This window comes from Pyrus communis, chromosome 1 (assembly GCF_963583255.1).
Source record: "Pyrus communis chromosome 1, drPyrComm1.1, whole genome shotgun sequence".
NCBI lineage: Eukaryota > Viridiplantae > Streptophyta > Magnoliopsida > Rosales > Rosaceae > Pyrus > Pyrus communis.
The window spans coordinates 16813123-16829250 of record NC_084803.1 but is presented as its reverse complement, the minus strand read 5'-3'; the positions used below and the strand labels follow the sequence as shown (position 1 = coordinate 16829250).

General features: G+C 35.8%; 2 protein-coding genes and 1 long non-coding RNA gene across 4 annotated transcripts; all 3 read left to right on the top strand.

The window, feature by feature from the left end:
• The first annotated feature begins 67 nt into the window (after positions 1–67).
• LOC137719299 (uncharacterized) lies at positions 68–2112 on the top strand. 2 transcript variants are annotated; one of them, XR_011066366.1, is made up of 6 exons: positions 68–258; positions 433–464; positions 615–741; positions 1249–1334; positions 1754–1838; positions 1925–2112. It is a non-coding gene; the product is annotated as an uncharacterized lncRNA (long non-coding RNA). The 2 variants fall into 2 exon arrangements; XR_011066360.1 differs by lacking the exon at positions 68–258 and having other exon boundaries at positions 344–464.
• Positions 2113–6870: 4758 nt separating this feature from the next.
• Positions 6871–11120, top strand: LOC137711402 (uncharacterized). Its single transcript, XM_068450641.1, has 4 exons — positions 6871–7147; positions 7535–8370; positions 9435–9875; positions 10283–11120. The coding sequence occupies exons 2-4, from the start codon at positions 7539–7541 to the stop codon at positions 10456–10458; spliced, it is 1449 nt and encodes a 482-aa protein (XP_068306742.1). The 5' UTR covers positions 6871–7147; positions 7535–7538; the 3' UTR covers positions 10459–11120.
• A 1037-nt stretch (positions 11121–12157) lies between these two features.
• On the top strand, positions 12158–15491 carry LOC137712449 (GTPase ERA-like, chloroplastic). Its single transcript, XM_068451520.1, has 9 exons — positions 12158–12664; positions 12772–12917; positions 13300–13440; positions 13514–13630; positions 13728–13853; positions 14298–14396; positions 14501–14602; positions 14868–14948; positions 15146–15491. Exons 1-9 carry the CDS (start codon positions 12268–12270, stop codon positions 15230–15232), a joined length of 1296 nt encoding a protein of 431 aa, XP_068307621.1. The 5' UTR covers positions 12158–12267; the 3' UTR covers positions 15233–15491.
• Positions 15492–16128: the final 637 nt, after the last annotated feature.

Below are 16128 nucleotides of genomic sequence, written 5' to 3'. Positions count from 1 at the left end.
CTTCGAGAGTCATCTTGAGTTAGGGTTTTGTTCCTTCGTTGCTTTTCTTGATTTCGGTTTTTCAATCCTGGCCTTGCTCTCCCATCTCGAGTTCTCTCTGTGTCTCGGCTTTTTCCAAAAAATGGTTAAGTCATTAAGATTTGTTTAGATCCTTTTGTCGGAGGCTGGAGACGACAACGCTCGCTTGCTAAAAAATAGTCAGTTTGGTCTCGATTTGCAGAAAATTTGGAGCGGATCACGTTTCCTGCTGCCAATTTGGTGTGGACTTTGAATGTTATGTGCTTGGGAGTGTAAATTTGGATTTATAAACGGGTTTTTCATTTAAATTGGTTGTGATTTTGGTTGGATTTATAAACGGGTTTTTCATTTAAATTGGTTGTGATTTTGGGAATTTTGGCCTCAGATTTAATTTGGTTTTCTTTTTGGTTTCAGGAGATCCGGTTTTTCGGGTTTCTGACATTAAGGTGAGGAGTTTTGAAATTCTACGTTTTTTATTCGACTTCCAGCCTGAGATGTAATTTTAAAGCTGAAATTTCCGACTTTTTTTTTATTAATCTTAAATCAGATTAGTTAATTATAGTTAAATAATTTTTTTTTTTCTTTCTGTTATGCAGCTGAAGTAACTAGAGTTGAGAAATAACAATTGGAGCTTAGAGTCTTTGCATATGAAAGTTGAATATGAGCCTTTGAAAGGCTTTGTAAACGTGTTCTCAATTGTAGGGCATTGGATAGCAATTTTGGGTGAGTCTTGATTCCCCAGTGCACATAATTTTGTTTCAGTTTATTTGTCTACTTTTGCATTTCTGTGGAATTTTTTGGAAACCCAAATGATTCAGAATTGAAATTTATGTGTAAATTGATAAGTGTGGGTATGTCTAACAGAGTAAGAGCAGTAATCCAGTTTTGTGATCAGTTCGATTTAGGGGTTTTGATTCAGTAAGGGGTATGGATAGTGTGTGGACAGAGATTAAGCTCTGTGGTGGGCAGAAACTATAGTGTGTCTCCTACGGGGTTTTCTTTTTTGGAATCTCCTTTGGGTCCATCTTTGCTATGCAAAAGATGAGCTGAGTTTGTATGTTTTTGGAAAAGAAAGAAAAATTTGCTTTTCTGTTGTACAAGAAGATTCATAGTGGTTGATCTTTTGTTGCATACTTTTTCAGTTTATTCTTACTCATTTATTTCCTAAATTTTTTACTGTGACTCTGAGTCTGTATTTCAACTTATACTTTATTTACTCTTCTTTTTCAGCGTACTATTTCACACATTTACTCTTCAGTAAACAGGCTAACGAATTTTTGCATACAACATTGTCTCCGATCATCGTTCATTATAAGGTATGCTGTTCTCACATTGTCTTCCGTTCACTTTCATAAAAAAAAATTATTGCATTTGAATATTGATTGGCCTTAGTCTTTCTTTCGTCTTAACTATCAATGCACAAACTTATCAATTATTGACAAACTCACACTCGAATAAACAGTTTTTCATACACTGCAAGACCAGTTTAACCTTTGAGTTACAGCTGCAGTGTTTGTTACCATTGCTCCATTATCAGCTAAAACTTAACCATCTGTTATGTGTATATGTTTGCTTCTTCCTGTAAATATGATTAAAAAAAAAAATTGTTAGATTGACACATAGTTGTGTTAAAGAACATTGAAGGATTGAGTCAGCTGATTGGAGATTAATGTTTATGTGGAGATTAAGTATGTTTTGTTTATTGTTATTGTTGCTTTTGGTGTGTGTATCACAGGATTATTTTGTGTGTTGAGAGTGAACAATGTACTGTTCACAAAGGCAAAACAGGGAACAACAACTACTTCATATGGGAAGAAGAGGTTAGTTTAATTGTAATTATTTTTTTTTATTTGGTTAAATTCGAAGTTGGTTGGCTTGGATCTAATTTGCTCGTTTACTTGCTTAGGTTGGAGTCACTGGTTTTATTAATGCTGGTGATCGAAATCAATCCAAGTTAATGTGAAAACGATATCATTATTTTTGTTATGGTGAGAACTGATTTAAATTAAGAAGTTGAATTACTTTTTTATACCTCTTTTGTGATCATTTACTGAGAATTTGTTAATTGTTTTAATATATATATATATATATATATATATATATATGAGGTAGGATTTCTACGTTCGTTTCTCATCTTTAGAGATTGCTGAATTTCTACATTCATTTTTCATCTTTAGAGATTGTTGGATTTCATATTGTCGAATAGTTTATGGATTTTCATATTAAGCACGTCAATATGTTTTTGCAGTAATTCAATTAGATGTGATATAAGTTGATGTGTTTATATTTTTAAAGATAATTTTTCACATAATTTCTAATCCTGCAGCAACGCGCGGGCAAAACTTTCTAGTCTTAAACAAAAACTTTATTAAATGAGTTAATTAATTAATTTCTCCATTTCTCTTTCCTCTTCCCTACAAAATCTTCGTTGACATTTCATTGCATGCGTCAGCAAACTATACAGCATGGAAACCCTAGATTTGCCTTGTCCTTTTTAACCAATGAAAAACTTTAGTACTTGCTAATAAGATTATTTTTAGCAAAAGTAATTGTAAATAAAAGTGGTTTATTGAGAAACAATCTAAAACATGTTGTACTACGTGACTAGGTTGCATATCTAACCCGAAGAAAATATCAAATATTCAATTTGGATCCGCAAACCAATAAGGACTGCTCAATTTGGGGTGGTAGTTGTTTCCACTTTAATCGGAGGTAGTTACAAATTTGACTCACTACGTTAGAAAACTATGCGTTATTTGTAAAACATATCCTTTGTATAAATCTTATCGTGTTGTCCCATTTGTCCAAACAAATACTAGTAACCTTATTGGAGGTAGGATGTCGTCACTAAAAAACTAGTAATTCTACTTTCAATTGGTAAAATAATTTTACATTCTTGTTCGGATTAATTTTATCTTAAATTAATGTTTTTCTTTTGCTTTTGGAATGGATTTAGGTTTACTTTGGTGCACTTTACTTTATCCGATTATATATTATTGTCATTTATTTCAAGTGACGTTATGGTACGCCGACAATCACACCAAAAGGGTCGAGTGGATCGCCTTAGTTTACGATGCTTCAGAACAAGGCCGGGTTTGATGAGTTTTTGATTAGAGTCCCATGCTGAAATTTATAAGATCGGTAGTTTGCCTCAAACTATAATTAAAGTTGAGTAGCTGGATTTGCACGTCTGGATCTTGACCGTTGCAATCGTGTTTCAAATATCGGTGCGCTCCATACGCTGTGTAATGTAAAAAAATTCATAAATAATAGGGAAATAAGGTGTTAGAGAAATTCAAACGTCCAAAAGCAATTGAGGAAAATCAAAATCCCTGAACGATTCGCAATTTCTCAATTCCCACTTAACAACCAGCTCATTCATTCTAAGAGCATTCCTAGTGAGGGGTTTTATATGAGACTGGAAAAATGATGGATATAGTCCATTTTAGAGTTTAAAGGAATCCTTGGGGCTTTACAAAAGAATCTCTCTCAATGAGGGGCAATTTCTTTCAAGCTCTATATAGGGCTATATTTATTTATTTATGTAGTAATTTGATTATGCAATGATTTTTTTTTTTTTTTTTTGTGTTAACTTTACTTAAGTTGATTTTTGGACGTGCTATCTTTTTTTTTTTTTTTTTGTTTTATGAATCTTTCAACCTAAAAATGTTCAAATTGTGATGAAGTTAGATTTCATCACTTATGAATCATTAATTGGATTAGATTCTCTTATCTCAATCTCATCTATTGAAAGATACAAACTCCCACTTCGCCCTCTGAAATAATTTGATTTTCACGTATAACACAACAATTTACCTAGCACCAATTGGTAAATTAGTATTAGACAATTTTGAATCAAATTTATTTGAAAATTTCACCCATCAATGCCCATGAACGTTAAATCAATTTGAAAGTTTTAATTCTTATGAAATTTAAAACAATCATTAATTTGCCAAATTGCAAAAAAAAAAAAAAAAAAATGTAAGAAAAAAGAATTAAAAAAAAAAGAATAAAAGGAGAGTATAATTGTATTCACAAGTAGAGAGAGTGATATAATTTTGCTCACGTAGGTTACTACTTTTTCTATGGGACTCGTTGTTTTTTGGGGTGAGATATAGCCTAATTTTATGTTACCCAAAAAAGGAAGTTGATAGCCTCAGTGGTGGATCTAGCCCCACTGGGGATGAAATTTCTTGCTACATCAAAATGATAGTTGATAGCTTATGTGGCAATTTGACATTTTGTATAATATTTTACTCCATCCGATATGTTAAATAATAATGTTATTTAATAAACTTTTTATCTTTTTGTGGAGTCCAGTGATTAAGGGAACCAATCAAATATTTAAAAAACATAAGAATATTTATTATATATTATATTAATCTATTAAAATATCATTTAATAAATTTGACATCTGCTGTCAAATTTGACAGTAAAAGGTTTTGCCTTCAAATGACTCAGCGCCACCTAAGAAATTGAAGGCTCGGTTGGAGAGAGCTTGCTGCCATTTTTCATTGTTGTATGCCTACGTGGAAATTTTGACATCTCATTTGAAGATGCTCTAAGACTTGAAATGTAGTAGCTTTATGGAGGATAAAACTCCCATTAAGGATGCTCTAACTCTTCCCCAAGCCAAATGTCTTAACCTTGACCCTCGCAAACGTTCCAACGGCCACCAAACACGCCCTATCAAAATATAACAGCAGAAGAAACGTCACCGTACCGAGATTAACACAACAAAAACATGAGCGCTTGTTGGGAAGCTTGAAAATCCATTCTACCCTTGACCTAAATCGTATATCGGCGGTCTGCTTGCCACAAATTAAAATAACGCTTTGGACTTTTATGTCTTAACATTAAGAAAACCCTACGGGCTACTGCCAACGCAGCACTCAATTTTGATTTAATTTAATTAATACATGACCAAAACAAATGAAAAGTTGCACAAATGGACCTGAACTTTCCCAGTTTTGAGAAATTGCGATATAAATGAAATGTTTTTACAATAACACCCAAATATCATGTTTTGCCACTATTTGTCACTTAAACTTCTCATAATATCTTAGAGCATCCCCAATGACGGCTCTACATGAGGCTAGAAAAATGGTTGATATAGGCAAATTTAGAGGTCCTATGAATCTTTGGGACTCTAAAAAAGAATCTTTCCGTGCTAGTCCATTATGAGGCTAAACACACACACTTATCTTTAGTGTTGATACTATTGTTTGTTAAAAAGAATCTCTCCCAATGAGGGGCTATATATTTTTTGGGCTCTATATAGGGCTATATATTTATTTCTGTAGTAATTTGATAACGGAAAAAATTTATATTTTTGTCTTAACATTTCTTAAGTTGATTTTTGGACATGTTATCTTAAATCTTTTTATGAACTTTTCAATACTAAAATATTCAAATTTTGACAAAGTTAGATTTCATCACTTATGTGTGTGTTATCTTAAATTTCATCACTTTTTATGAATTTTTTTAACCTAGAAAATTGAATACAAAGCACAACATTTTTTTCTTTATCAATAACACAAAGTACAATATTTTTGGATAAGCATAAACACAAAAAAAACTACAACATTAAGAAAGGCAACAAACTACATTAAAACAAATACATCATAATCAAATCTCTCCAGGATACTCCGTTGATGTAAATGGAGGTGATAGTCACCCTCAAAGTTTAAATGGCATGCAATTCTTTTTTCTTTTTTTTTGAACCTCATTTTGTTGCTCTCTTATCCACTCTCTCCTAGCCGGAGTCTTAATCTTTGAAGTTGCGCTTATTCTCAAGAAAATCTATCCCATCTTAGGATACATGTCATTTTCACAACTTGAGTACTTGAAAGTTGAAGTTAATTAACTCAATACACGCCCACTTTATTGCAGCTAAAATAGGTGTTTACGTGGTTTTTTTTTTCTCAAAGAAAAAAACTCAACAATTTCACTTTAGTGTATTTTTTTTTAATTTTGCTTTTTTTTTTATAAATTTTTAACTTATTCAACCTATTTTGTAGTCGAGTGAAATGATGACAATAACCTTAAAAACGAGAGGTTCTTGCGTCCAACTAGTCGTATACATGTACACAAATTATTTTTGATCAAGTCACCACATTAGCTTTGACAATATATACCACGACTAGTTAGCCTGACACTAAACGACACGAAAATAATAGGTTCTTTGTTAACTAGTTAACGAGGCGGGTCTTTATCTGACTACTCGTTAAGATAATGGGTATGACACGTAGACGACACGAACAAGACCCGTTTGCCAAGTCTAGACATTAGGCATGATAGTTTCTTGTATGACCCATTAAATTGACACGAAACAACACGACCCATTAACGAGTTGGGTCCATATTGGATCGCCTATCAAGAACCCGTTAAGATAGTAGATTTAACATAACACGATTTGTTAAGATAACGAGTATAACACAGACACAACTCGTTTGCCAAGTATACCCTACATGCATGAGGCGGGATAGGGGGTTCTTGTGTAACTTAAGGTCTGACCAACAAACTTTTTTTGAACAATCGATATTATCTACATTATGGGGAAGAAGTGAGTTTAGTCTCACAATGGGTTAGCAATAATGTGGTTCAATTGCCTTTGGTGAGAATCGAACCTAAGACCTCTCACTTACAAACAAAAAGAAGTACCACTAGACTGTAGTACTAAGTGACGGTCTGACCAACAAACTTTATACTCTATCTTTGAACAAATGGTAATTGCTAAATAGAAAAAGTTAAAGTAGCATTGTGTAAATTTGAAATATTTGCAAAAGCTTGGTGTACACTTCTAGGAATAGAAAAAGGGACGTTTGAAATATTTGCGGGGACCGTGTGAGAAGGAGGCTTCAAATAGCGAGCGAGAGAAGCTCTCAGAAAAAGAGGCGGTCGTTGCGATAGATTTCAAGACCCATCCAACCAACTCGGAGGTTCAAATATTCTCTCTCATTTGGTGAAAGGAAGAAGAAGGTGGTGATGAAACCCCATAAAACCTAAAAATCTCGATAATGTTTCAGCTCTGCAATTGCACCCTCTCCTCTTTCTTCCGCATCGTCCTTCCCTTTCTTCCTCTCACCTGAACCCCCTTCTCTCTCTATCTCTCTCTTTCTCCTCCCTGGTATGCATCTTACTCTATCTCCGATCTTACTTTTCTGTTTCTGCATCTAGTTTTCATTTCATGATTTTCATGTGTATTTTTGTTTGTGTTTGGCTGCTGAGAATCGGCGTCTCCCCGAAACCTGGAGGATTTTCTGATTTTTTTTTTCTCGGCAACCAAACATAGCGTTAGGATTCTTCCAGATTCGATTTATTTGCTTATTTATTTATTTATTTATGATTAGTCTGTTTATTGTTCTTGAAATTGGAATTTGTGCGGCTTAGGTTTTTACTTGAAGAAAATGAATCGGATTATAAGTGTTTAATTTTTGGATTATAACTGCACAGCTAGGATTGTATTTATTTTTTGTTGATTTGGATTTTTTATGATGATGAATTGATGATGCAGAGCCATGCCGACTTTCACTGTCATAGCTTTAGATAGGTTGTTAGAACCTGGAGCTTCTTCCAAATCTGCTGACATGTCATCTCTTCCAAATTCCAATTCGAAGCCTCTTTCGAGTTCAATGCCGGTTCCTGACTCCAAGCTGGAGAGGAGGAACAGCACCTCCGTTGTGGAGAAGAGGCCTCATCGACCTCAGATTAGGCCGGCCCTCTATGCTACTCCGGAGGCCACACCGCTCCCGGATTCGCCCACTTCATTTCCTCCCTCGCCTTACATCATCAACCACAAGCGCCGTGGTCCAAGGCTTATGAAGAGTTACTCGGAGCAGGATGTGTCCTTGCACCAAAAAGCTGGAGGTGGAGAGAAGCTCAATGGGGATGTCAACCGTGCGGAGGCCAAGGCGGCAAAGCTCAATGGGAATGTCAGCAATGCAGAGGCAAAGGTGGCAAATTCGCCTATTGATGATTTGAATACTTTTACTTTTCAGAAGCCTGTTGAAGTGCATCATTCAAACGGTGTCCATCATTTCGTGAGCAGTAATGGGCAACTTAGAGGCAGTAATGTGGAACTAGGTAGTAGTAGCGAGCATGAAGATAACTTCTATGTGTCCAACAAGAGAAGCAGTAATGTGGAACTGAGTAATGGTTCTGCTAGGGAAGATGATTTGTTGAAGCAAGTTGCCATGAGTCCAGGGAGAGATAGTGAACGTGAAGATTTCGTTGATCCGAAAGACTCCATGAGTGTCTCAAGTTACAACACTGATGGAGAGGGAAATTTTGGGGCAGAGCGTTCTGCACAGACCAGTACGCCCACGGGGGAATTTTATGATGCTTGGGATGGTATGTAGCTTTGCTTTTTTGGTTAATTTTATTTCCTTTCATTTGATTATTAATTTTTCATGAATGTGCTTTGTCCATTTATCTGTGAATTAATTGAGCATCATGATTGAAGATTGGAATATGCTGATTTTGCCATAGTTTGGTATCTTTACATAGAATATGATGTATATTTCTTTTCCCCCCTCTATATGTGTAGGGATGTGCAATTTGGCGGGTCATACTCATATATTTTCATCTCTTATGTAAATGTAGATTGGTGTTGAGCATGTAATCTTTTACTCTACCTTTTTAATTAATCACATTAGATACCTTGACCCATTCGTTAACTCTGTCGTGTTTTGGTTGACATGCATATCTCATGAATTAGAAACTCAAGAACAGAATTTTCATTTCGAACCAAACTCATTTCTTATATCTTCATAAGGTAAAAACCACCTGATCCAAGTATAGCGAGAACTAATCTAGTGCGTTTGATATTCTTGTTAATAATTTGTATTATATTTGGATTCATATCAATTGATAGTTTACTCTAACTCGTCCTACCATACATAATAATTAATCCTAGCTTGTTATTTCGTATTGGGTTCAAGTTGTGTTACTGTTTTGTGTTTTCTTGAAAGTTAATCCTTTCCAGTTTATTTTCATAAAGGGTTTGTGTTGTGTCATACTGTTGCTGAAAATTGACATCTCTGTCTATATGACATATAAATGGTTCATTATTCATGAGATTACTACTAAATTGCTAATCATGATTAAGGGCATTCACATGCTGGTTCTCTAGAGATGCCCGACTATGTGAATTTTGAAATTGCATAGGAGGAGAGATTAAATTATGACATTCTATGCATGTCTTGTGTGTGTTTGAGAGCTTTTTGTTTAGGTTATGCATTAAAAGAACACTTCGTTTCTCCTGTTCAGAAGTTCAGTTTTAAATTACAAAAGGGTTTCCAAGTTTTGTATGCTTAATCTTTTAATGTTCTGTAATCCACCTTATTCTACTATGCACTACAATAATAAAGTTTTGGCATTAATGGACAACTTACTTTTATTGTTACTTTGTGTAGAACTTTCATCTGAGAGCGGGCAAGGGCAGCAGCTTTCTGTTTCTGACCTTGAAGTTGAATTGCGTGAAATGAGATTGAGCCTCATAATGGAGATAGAGAAGCGGAAGCAAGTAGAAGAATCCTTGAATAACATGCGAAGGCAGCGGCAGAGGATTAGGGAACAGTTATCTCTTGTAGGATTCACACTCCCTGAAGATCCCACTGTTGCAAGTGGTCACGAGCAACTAGGTTCTGATCCTGCAGAAGATCTGTGCCAACAAGTTTATCTTGCTAGGTTTGTATCAAATACTATTGGGAGGGGATTGATAAGGGCTGAGATGGAGATGGAGATGGAAGCTCAGGTCGAGTCAAAGAACTTTGAGATTGCTCGGTTGATGGACAAACTTCGTAACTATGAGGCTATGAATCAGGAAATGGTTCAGAGGAATCAGGATGTTCTTGGTGAGATTTCTATACCTTATGCCACTTGTTTATTTCTTGATTTCTAAGGCTTTAGTTAGTTATTCTATTGTTTATTAAATCAAATCATTTCCGATGCCTACCTCAGTCGAACTTGGTCCTCTTCCCCGTGTTTAACCCGGAACCCTCTATTAGGTGGAACATATTGTTTTATTAGTTTGTGGGATGCATTTAAAAATAATATGGGAACCCAGTCCTTGACGGGAATGTAACTGGAAATATTCTATATGGAAGTAAATTTTAACTGTTCTCTCTGTGCCCAAATGTTGACTAAAATGCATCTGTGCACCTTCCTAATGCGCATAATGCAGTCCTTGGATCTACCTCACGTAATTAGCTCAACTAAGTTTCTCTGTTTTTTTTTAATTTTTTAATTTTTTATCATGTAGAGATGGCACGGCGTGACAGGGAGAGAAGGGAAAGAAGACAAAGATGGGTATGGGGCTCGATCGCTACTGCTCTTACTCTTGGCACTGCAGCCTTGGCGTACTCATATATCCCGTCCAGCAGGGGATCGCCAGGCTTTGATTCTGAGGTTCCTGAAAGGAGTGATGCAGGCAAATGATAATCACTTTACGAAGCAACCGTGACCCAATGCCGTAACACAGGAGGAGAAAATAAAAGGTCTTTTATTATGCCACACCCTTTGTGGATCAACAAACATTCTCTCGCACCTTATACAAGTTAGATTTTCCTTTGATCTGAGGAGGTACGGTTCTGCAGAAAATAATTCAAGTTTTGGCCATTACTGGCATATTGGAAGGTTTATAGATCACAAGTAGGAAGTCATAAAGTTTGAAGCTTCGGGTTGTCTCGAAGCGATTATACGCAATTTGTTTGCCCGTTAAGTATTCGGTTTTAGAAATAGTGCTTGTTCACGGTGCTGCTGCTGCACCAGTGCACAGCCCCTGGAACTTTTGGTCGAGGGCTATTTGACCTGCAGTTTGATTTGCCCGTATTCGATTCCATGTTTTTGCAATTTCAGTTTGAACTGAATTGGGTTTTCGCAGTTGATTCAGCAGCTACTTTTTTCCCTTTCACTCACCGGTCACCCTTATCAAGGGAATCATGCTTTGGCTTAAATCCTAACGGCCAGATCTATTCGGCTTTTCGTTCACCCATAAGGAAAGTTGTAGGTTGTTTGCATGTTTTTAGTTCGGGAAGCAAAACATTTGATTTTGTACGTGTAAAGAGAGATTATTATTTGAGAAATTTTATTTAAATCCAAGTAACTTCTTTTTACACCCAATTTGACATTTTAAATGTTAATTGTCTATTTTATCCTATTGCATTACTATTAAATATAAAATGAAATTAATAATAAAACTCAAATTTATCAATAAACCTAAATACTATAATTAAACCTTACGATCATTCTTTATTTATCCTACGTTCATTCTGGTTAAAACCCTAATAGCTCTCATAGAGAAAAATAAGTTTTTTTTTTTTAATTTTTTTTTTTATAGATGAATGGTGATTTTGAAGTTTTGAATCCTCCAACTAAGGTATGACTCAATTTATAAACTTTTTGTTCGTTTGATTTCAAATTTTTAGAGTTTAGAAGATGAGTATTTTGGTTTTAATTTTTTTTTTTTTCAATCAATCCCGCATAGTTTGTTTATATTTCTGCAATAGCAAATTGCTGCAGTCGGTCTCCCACTGTTCAACTGCACCCCAAAAAACCAAAAAGACTTGCAAATATTGCAAGGACCTTGGATTCCATTTGCTTCTTCTGTTTTTATATTATTATTTTTTTCTTCTCCGTCGGTGTAGTCTGATTACATCCTAAAATCATGGCATCAACATGAGTTAAAAAGTAAAGCAACGTCTCTTGATAGTATTATATACAAGCAAAAAATATAGTTAAAAATCAAATGGGTGTAAAAATAAATCGACATATTGAATTGGATTTATAGGAATATATTAGGTAGTAAATTAGGGTTTAAAGATATATTAATAGTTTAGATAAAAATCAAATGGGTGTAAAGAGTAAGTTAAGTGTAAAAATGGATTACATGAGTTTAAATAAAATTTCCCTTATTATTTTGTTAAAAGGGAAAAAAGAAACAAAAATGAGTAATTTTGCTCACCATTCTCAAGTGGTGGTTATGTTTAACATCTTATTTGTAAATTATTATGTTAAATGAGTTTAAATTTTAAAATTTATATCTATAAATTATATATAGATATTGAAATTTAAATTTATCTAATAATGAAAGGTAATTTGAATACAATTTAACGTGAATACAGGTCCCAGAGAAAAAGGTAGAGAAAATGGGGAAAAATAAAAAAACGGCGCCGATTTAGAGGTTTATCCACTGGTAAGATATAACAGAGTGGGAGGAGAGTCATCAGAAACTCTGGAGCTCCGACAATGGAGCTAGTTCTGCATATGTCCGCAACTCTTCCCAGAGAAAACCCCCTCACCCACTACCGCCACTCTAAATTCCTCGCAACCCAAAACCACCACACCTCTCTCTTCCCCCATTTCTCTATAAACCCACAATTCCAGCCAATATATCGAAGAAATTGGACCCCAAAACTTGTGTATGCAGCCACAAATCACCGGCTCGGGATCACCGAACAAGAACAAGCCCAGGAAGAAGAAGAACAAGATGCAGAGGAGGAGGAGGAAGAAGAAGATTACGATTACTCGGGGGACGAGTCGTCGTTACTGTCTCTGAGTGAGAAGCCAGACAGAAACATGGCTTTGCTGGATGAGTACGAGATGGAGGAGCTCGAAGATGCCGCTGACCCGAATCATCGGAGCGGTAAGAAAATGATAAAATATCTTCTGGGTTTTGTTTAATTTTAGCAGAGGAATTTTGGGTTTTATTTAAGAGTTGGCATTGTGGATTTGATTGAGTGAAAAATGCAGGGTACGTGGCTGTGCTGGGGAAGCCGAATGTGGGAAAGAGTACGCTCTCGAATCAAATGGTTGGTCAGAAGTTGTCCATTGTTACTGATAAACCTCAGACTACCCGGCATCGAATTCTCGGTATATGTTCTGGCACAGACTATCAGGTAGCTGATATTATTGTTGGTTTTGTTTCAGTTGTTTATATGCATTTGTATTGAAGTCTCATTGAAAGCTATGAGAAATGTTGTGGTTCATATGTTGTTATAAACTATAATAACGGTGTAGTTTGGTTACTTAGCATATAAGGAAACATAAAGGAAATGGTAAATGCGGTTAAGTTTCTGAGGGTTTGAGGTGTACCCATTTGATGGTTCCCCGAGCAGCGATTTTTGCTTCAGGATTCATATTTTTAGGTCCAAGGTTTAATTTTGTAGTCCCTTATAAATAAGAGCCAACTAGTATCTTGGTTCGGACAGAAATAATACTCTATTGATGGTTTCGGAAGTTTTGGTAAAGCATATGGCTTTGACATTGATATGTTTGCAGATGATACTTTATGACACACCGGGTGTTATGGAGAAGAGAATGCACAAGTTGGATTCTATGATGATGAAGAATGTTCGCAGTGCTGCGGTTAATGCGGATTGTGTTGTTGTTCTTGTTGATGCATGTAAAGTGCCTGAAAAAGTATGCTTCTTCATATGTAGGATTACCTATGAAACTTTACCTTCATGTCCTTAGATCGTTTTCTTGTTTCTAGATTGATGAAGTGCTGGAAGAAGGAGTGGGTAACCAGACTGAAAGCTTGCCACCCATTTTGTTGGTTATGAATAAGAAGGATTTGATTAAACCTGGTGAAATTGCAAAGAAACTGGAGGTCAGTATTTGTTTACATGTATAACTACACACGTAATTCTGGATCTTGTTGTTTAAGCTACCTGTTGAGCCTAAAATAAGAATTACATATTTTACAGTGGTATGAGAAATTTACAAATGTTGATGAGGTCATACCTGTGAGTGCCAAACTTGGACAGGGAGTGGAAGACGTCAAGCAATGGATTTTATCAAAACTTCCTTTTGGGCCAGCATATTATCCGAAGGTACTTGGAATTTCATGTTATAGACTCATGGTTGCCTTTCCTTTCTTTTCAAACGGAATTTCTTAATGGTGTTCCTATTTTATGGCTGCGAATGTTCTATTCTTGCCTTATCCCAATCATCAGGAGTCGTGTCGAAATTGCACAATGGTTATGAATGTCATAAGACTATCCATACAATCAGACCTCACATTCTAAGGGAACATAGAATTAATAAAAGAAAATAGCTTCAGTTGTAGGTTTTCTGGCATTAGTTTCACAATGCTTTCCATCGCAAAGAAGAAAACTATATCAGTGTAGAACTTTTGAAAGTTAGTTCCTTTTAAGCAGGAGTAAAAATCCATCTTCCGTATGCTTATTCAAAGTGGATATTTAGACGTCAAGAATATCCACAAGTGCTATTTTCATGTATGGAAATACTTATCTTTATTCTCTATGAGTCCTTAGGACATTGTCAGTGAGCACCCAGAAAGATTCTTTGTATCTGAAATTGTTCGAGAAAAGATCTTTATGCAGTACCGCAAAGAGATTCCTTATTCATGTCAGGTATGTAGTATAGAAGCTCAAAAGGTTTGGCTTGTGAGGAATGGTATCCAATCCCTAGAAAGAAACAGAATAAAATGATAATATTTATAGTTTCTTTTCTCCAGGTGAATGTCGTGAGCTACAAAACTAGGCCAACGGCAAAAGACTTTATACAAGTGGAAATTGTCGTTGAAAAAAACTCACAGAAGATCATTGTTATTGGAAAAGTAAGTAATCTTCAGTTGCAATACTGTGTCTACTTTTTTTTAGCTATTATGAAATAATAAGCTGGAAGATGAAATTTTCAAGTGCAAATGCTTGCAAAAGGACGTGCAAATTATATTCAAATTAATTTATCTTTTATTTTCTTGATCAAAGATTTAATATGGGGTGTAAAGGCATGTATCACACAAAGCCACAGAGCTTTCATGTGCCATCACTGTACGAAGAGATAGCTTGTCCGCTGATTTTGTGTCCTGAATAATTTCGTAGGAAGGGAGAGCTCTGAAACTACTTGCAACAGCTGCGCGGCTCGACATAGAAAATTTCTTGCAGAAGAAAGTCTTCCTAGAGGTGCCAAGTTATACCATGAACAATCTTTGTGCACAAACTATGTTAACTTTATCCTTTAATTGGCCATTGTCCTGCACTTATAGCATTGTCACCGTGGGCAGTTCAGCTGCTGCATTATCTCCTCACTTTTACATTTTTCGTCATGTCTTATATAGGAAATATCCACCTTACAGGACTATTATTCATGCTTTAAACAGGTTGTAGTGAAGGTTAAAGAGAATTGGCGGCAAGACGAAGTGCTTTTGAAGAATTATGGCTATGGGGGTCAAATTCAAACATTATGATGTCAGGGCCAATCCGTATCCATTGGAGTACACACGTGACGATGGCCGTATCATTTTGCCACAAAATCGTATGTTATCTCTGAGATGATTTTGATGTCGTTGATTAACGTAGATGCCTCCCGTTTCTTTTTGTTATATGGAGTAGGGTATATTGTAATCTCATTGGGAAGATAGTCTCAAGCATTCCTGTAAGGCTGTAAAGCAATGGCATTTTCCCAAAGCCAAAGATTTTGTTACTTGTAGAACCCCCTTCAGTCTCTCTTTCTCTCTCTCTCTCTGTCTCACACACACACATGTGGGCTCAGTAAGCCCTCTAATCTTGCATCCCAGGCTTTGTAGAGATGCATGTCACTGTTCAAACATATGCACAATGGCCCAGAACGAACGTGGCATATATTCCGTATGCAGTTAGTGTGCCATTGTGGCATTTCGATTTAATAATATGAAAGGGCAAGTGTTAAACCCTACACTCCCACGATGCCATTTGCGTTGCAATGCCATCCCAGAAGTGATGCCATTTGCGTTGCAATGCCATCCCAGAAGTGTAGGTAAGCTTCCCATAACGTGGGATGTTTGAGGCAGTTGAATGGTGGGAGGCATCGTCACTTTAAGTGATAGTCAGACAGGACTTTGACTTGCCACGTGTCACCATCATGTCAATACCCGCAGATGGCGCCAATTTAATGTAGGTCAAAGTCAAAGAGTCAAATTTTGACAAAATAAAAGAAGCCAAAGAGTCAAAAAGATATAAATGTTGTGCGAAAAACTTACCTAGAAAATGATAATGCGTGTGGTGGCCCTGGTGGGTAGATAAGGAAACATAAAAAGTTAAAACCTTAAAACAAATTAAAATAAAAAAAATGCTCGAATGGGTGTTGGTTTCAAATTTTCATAAA